At 57.7% G+C, this 4058-nt stretch overlaps 1 protein-coding gene across 5 annotated transcripts in view; it reads left to right on the top strand.

The window, feature by feature from the left end:
• Positions 1-1010: 1010 nt before the first annotated feature.
• Positions 1011-4058, top strand: part of FLT4 (fms related receptor tyrosine kinase 4) — a 41008-nt gene continuing 37960 nt past the window's right edge. For all 5 annotated transcript variants that reach the window (XM_019661367.1, XM_019661368.1, XM_019661366.1 and 2 more), the window contains exon 1: positions 1011-1137. In XM_019661367.1, coding sequence (XP_019516912.1) covers positions 1071-1137 — 67 coding nt within the window. In that variant the 5' untranslated portion in view covers positions 1011-1070. The remainder of the gene's footprint in view (positions 1138-4058) is intronic.

The raw sequence follows: 4058 nt of genomic DNA, 5'->3' as shown, positions 1-4058 counted from the left end.
TACTTTCCATATTGTTACATCTCATAAGAATTTTTAAATTTTAAAACAAAAATTTTCCTCCTCACCCATCAATAGATGGGTGAGAAAAAAACCCTAACTTCATTATTTGGTTGCCTAGTTCCCCCCACTTTAATTATTAAATCAGCAAAACTATCCCCATTGATGTGATTCCAACTTAATAATATATTCAATTCTTACTTGTACTTGAAAGTTGGTAATGGTTGTTATCAACAATCTGGTCTTGGTTTTTGGCAAGGATGAACGGATGGGGGTGGGGAGGACGTGTGAATGAAGTAGAATAAAAGCAAGGGAGAGAGACAGTCATGGCAATGGGATTTATTTTTAAATAGGAAAATTCTAGAGACAGAACTGAAAAGAGAAAGGAAGTCAGTGGGAGGGTTGCCAAGTCAGAGAGTAAAGTGTCACCTGATAAAAGGGCTTATGAATGAGCTCAGAGCAAAAATATTTGGGGGAGATCTAAAGAGGAGGCCATGCCTACAGGGCGGAGGTGGATTCATGCCTACAGGGCGGAGGTGGATTATATCGGGTGCCTGGCCCATCCACCATGTAGGTGGTAAGATAAAGTTTAAGGAATGTTCTCAAAGATTTGACATACAGCTATTTTTTTACTAATTAATTAATTTATCTATTCATTCATTTATTTTTACTTTAAACATAGTATTTATTGACTGAAAATTACAGAAAAATACGCGCTGCCATATTTTGCCCAACCTTGACTGCCGGGCTCCATTCCGGTTTAAGCGCACAACGAAGGACAAGCGTTACATTTCTTTTCCGCCCTCCTGGAGCGGTCCCGACGCCCTCAAGAACCGTGGTTGATTCGGAAGAGGGCACTGACCAGCCTCCAACCCTCGGTGCGCAATAGGCACGGCCTTTCTGGGCTGGATGACCCCTCGGCCGGGGGCGGGGCTGAGAGGTGCGAGGGGCGGTCCGAGGCGCCTGGCCCCGCCCCGGAGCCCCGCCCCGCCCCGCCCCGCCCGCTCCAGAGCTCACACCTCGATCCCCCAGCGGCGGCTTCGCAGGTCCGACCCGCGCCGCAGTGGCCGGAGATGCAGCGGGGTGCCGCGTTGTGCCTACGCCTGTGGCTCTGCCTCGGACTCCTCCACAGCAAACGCGGTGAGCTCTCCGCCCTCCGCGGTGCGCGGCTGGCCGCAAGGGGGGACGCTCCCACGGGGCGAGTGTGGCACTGCACCGACGGGGTACGGGCGGGGGACAGGGAACCCGTCAGCCTGGGGCACCAAGAGAAACAGGGCCAGGAGCCAGGGGTACGGACACCGGACCAAGCACCGCAGGTCCGGCCCGGCCCGGCCGGGATGAGGAAAGGGCGGGCGGGGACTGCAGCCGGGTCAGGGACCGGGCTCTGGCTGCACCGCAACGCAGGGGTCGTGCCCGGGTTCCCGACCTCGCTCCACCATCTCTGGCTCAGCTGCCTTGGAGCAGGGCCGGGTCGCGCTTCATTCTCATTCTGGTCCTTCGCTTCCTTACTTGCTTCCCGGCGGAGTCCCGGCTCTTCTACCCGCGCGCACCCGGGATCGTCTCAGGGCGCCGAGGCGGCTATCCTCGCCCGGCCGCAGACCTGGGTGCGCACTTCCCGACGCCTCTCGTCTGCGCTCGAGATCAGTCCCCCAGAGGGCGCTCCGGGCGGCGCCCACCTTCCTCTGTCCAGGGACTCCGGGGGCGGGCGTTCGGGGACTGCTGGAAACAGGCGCAGTCCATGACTGCGCGCAGGTGCGTATTGGAACTTGAGGCGCATCTTGAGTCGGCAACTTGTGAGCGATCCGCATGGCAGAAGAGGCAGGAGATCGGCCCTCCCCGTATTGGGGGTGCAGGGTTCTTGAAGACTGAACTAAGGAGCCTGGACCATAAGGCCGGGAGCCACCACGGAAGCGTCTTAAGTACAGGAGAGGCTGGGTCCGGTCTGTGCCGGGAACATCACGGGAGGTTGCCGCCGTGGAGCTGGAGAGAAGGGAGTGTGGGGGGTAAGGAGGGAGCAGAGGGGTATGGTTAGATGGAGATGTCAGGGATAAAGCATCAGGAGTGGAGGGGGAATGAGCTGGAAGTCCACGCAAGACCTGGTGACCCTGGATATCAGAGGGTAAGAGGGGTGGCCATGGGTCCCCAGTGTTTGGGGCAGTGGGAACCGAGTGCTGGGGGATCTGAAGGAGGAAATGGGGATCTCGCCATTTGGAACACTGTGGGCACTGAATACTGGCTTTTACATGCTTTATCTCTTAACCCTCACAAGGGAGTGTTAGACCCACTTCTCAGATGGAGACGCTTAGACCAAGGACATATGTAACTTCTCCAAGGTTCCCAGGAGGCCAATAGTAAGGGAAGTGGTCAACCCAGGTCTTAGGGATGTGCCCTCATGAGCTAAGGGAGCTGTGGATGAACCTCAGGGTTCAGGGCAGGCGGAAGGAGGGCATCTCCCTGGTCCTCGAACTGGTCTGATCTGAACTCATCCTGCTGCCCCTGGGCCCTTCTCAGTCCCCTGCACCCAGTCCAGGGCCAGGCTCTCACAGGTGTTCAGTTTGTGTTTGTTGAGTGACTGAACGAGTGTAGGACAAGTGAATGGGGCCTTGGTTGGACTGTGGGGCTGAGGGGTGGGAGACCCCACCTTGAGGAGACATCTGGCAGGCAGCTGGGTGTAGTGTCAGAAAGAGGCTGGGCTGGGGAACTGGAGAGGGAGAAGAGCAAAGGTTCCGGGATGGGACACTCCCTCCCCAGAGGGGGCCAGAGAGAAAGAGGCTTCCAAGGAGATGGGAACATCTTTCAGGGTGTCAGAACCAAGAGAGGCTGGTGTCCTGGTGCTCGGGAGGTGGAGGAAGGCAGGTGGGTGAGGCCTGCCATGAGTGCAGGTAAGTCTTTCCAAAGTTGGGCAGTGAAGGGGAGGAGAGAGGATGTCAGCTGAAGGGGCCCATGGAAGGGGTGGCTCAGGCTGGATCAGGCTGGATCAGGGAGATGTCCACGGAGGGGAGAGGGCATCATTGCTGCCCCTGAGCCACCCACACTGCTAAGTGAGGGGGACTCTGCAGCTTAATGGGGAATGCTGGGACAGCAACACTTCATCTGAGTGTCAGCGCAGCCAGTGTGTGAGGCCAGGCCCTGGCAGATGAGAAGCCTAGAGACCCTGAAGTTGACCCCTCACATGTGTGCTATTGGTCCTAGAACCAGACTCTTGTCCCAGCTCTCCCCCTAAGTCCTTTGCTCTATGGCCTGGGCTGCTGACTTCCTCTCCCTGCACCTCAGTTTCCCCAGGTACAGCAGTATGACAGTCTGGCAAGTACTGAGGGGTTGTGTTTGGGCTGGACTTCATGGCTCGGTGTCTCAGTCCCGTTCCAAAAAGCCTTGTCCAGGCAGTGTTCCTGTAGAGAGGGCAGGTGGCAGAGGTCAGCCCCAAGAGGCTTTGTCTCTTGGGCTTAGCCTAGAGAGGCAGTTTGTGCCTCTGGACAGTGGGCACTCAGCTCAGGGATATGCAGGGCAAGCAGGTGACAGCTGGGCAGCTACACTGGCCTAGCCTGAGGACGCTGGCCCGTGCTGTAGGCAAGTCGCACATGGCCATCCCAGCTCTCTGCTGTCCCAGCTACTCAGCCCTGAGCCAGACCCAGGTGTGGGATACAGGCGAGGGCAAGGGAGGTGGGGGGCGGTCCAGGCCGAATGTGGAGGCTGGGCGCACCCTACTTGGTATCTGTGGACCACTGGCCTCAGCTCAGTGCTGCGGGTATTCCAACGCAGGCACTGCTCACGTGCTCGTGCTCAGCAAGCCAGAGGCACAGGGTCAATGTGGCTGAGGGGCTCTGCCTCCTCAGAGCACAGTGGGTGCGAGGTGTCACAAGGGGACTGCTGGCCAGCTCCCAGCTGTGCTTTCTCCACCCTGACCCCAGGCAGTGGCACCCTGACCGAGGAAAGGTGACTGCAGTTCTGTGCAAGTCACAAGCTGCAGTGCTCAGGGTGCTCCAGGGGGAATTTGGACCCAGCCCTATCCTGCAGGGGTTTCCTGAATGCCAGACGAGCAGGGACACAGACGTGGCATCAGA

This window comes from Hipposideros armiger, unplaced genomic scaffold (assembly GCF_001890085.2).
Source record: "Hipposideros armiger isolate ML-2016 unplaced genomic scaffold, ASM189008v1 scaffold_347, whole genome shotgun sequence".
Taxonomy (NCBI): Eukaryota; Metazoa; Chordata; class Mammalia; order Chiroptera; family Hipposideridae; genus Hipposideros; species Hipposideros armiger.
Note: the sequence above shows the minus strand (reverse complement) of the source record. Positions and strands in the feature narration are given on the sequence as shown.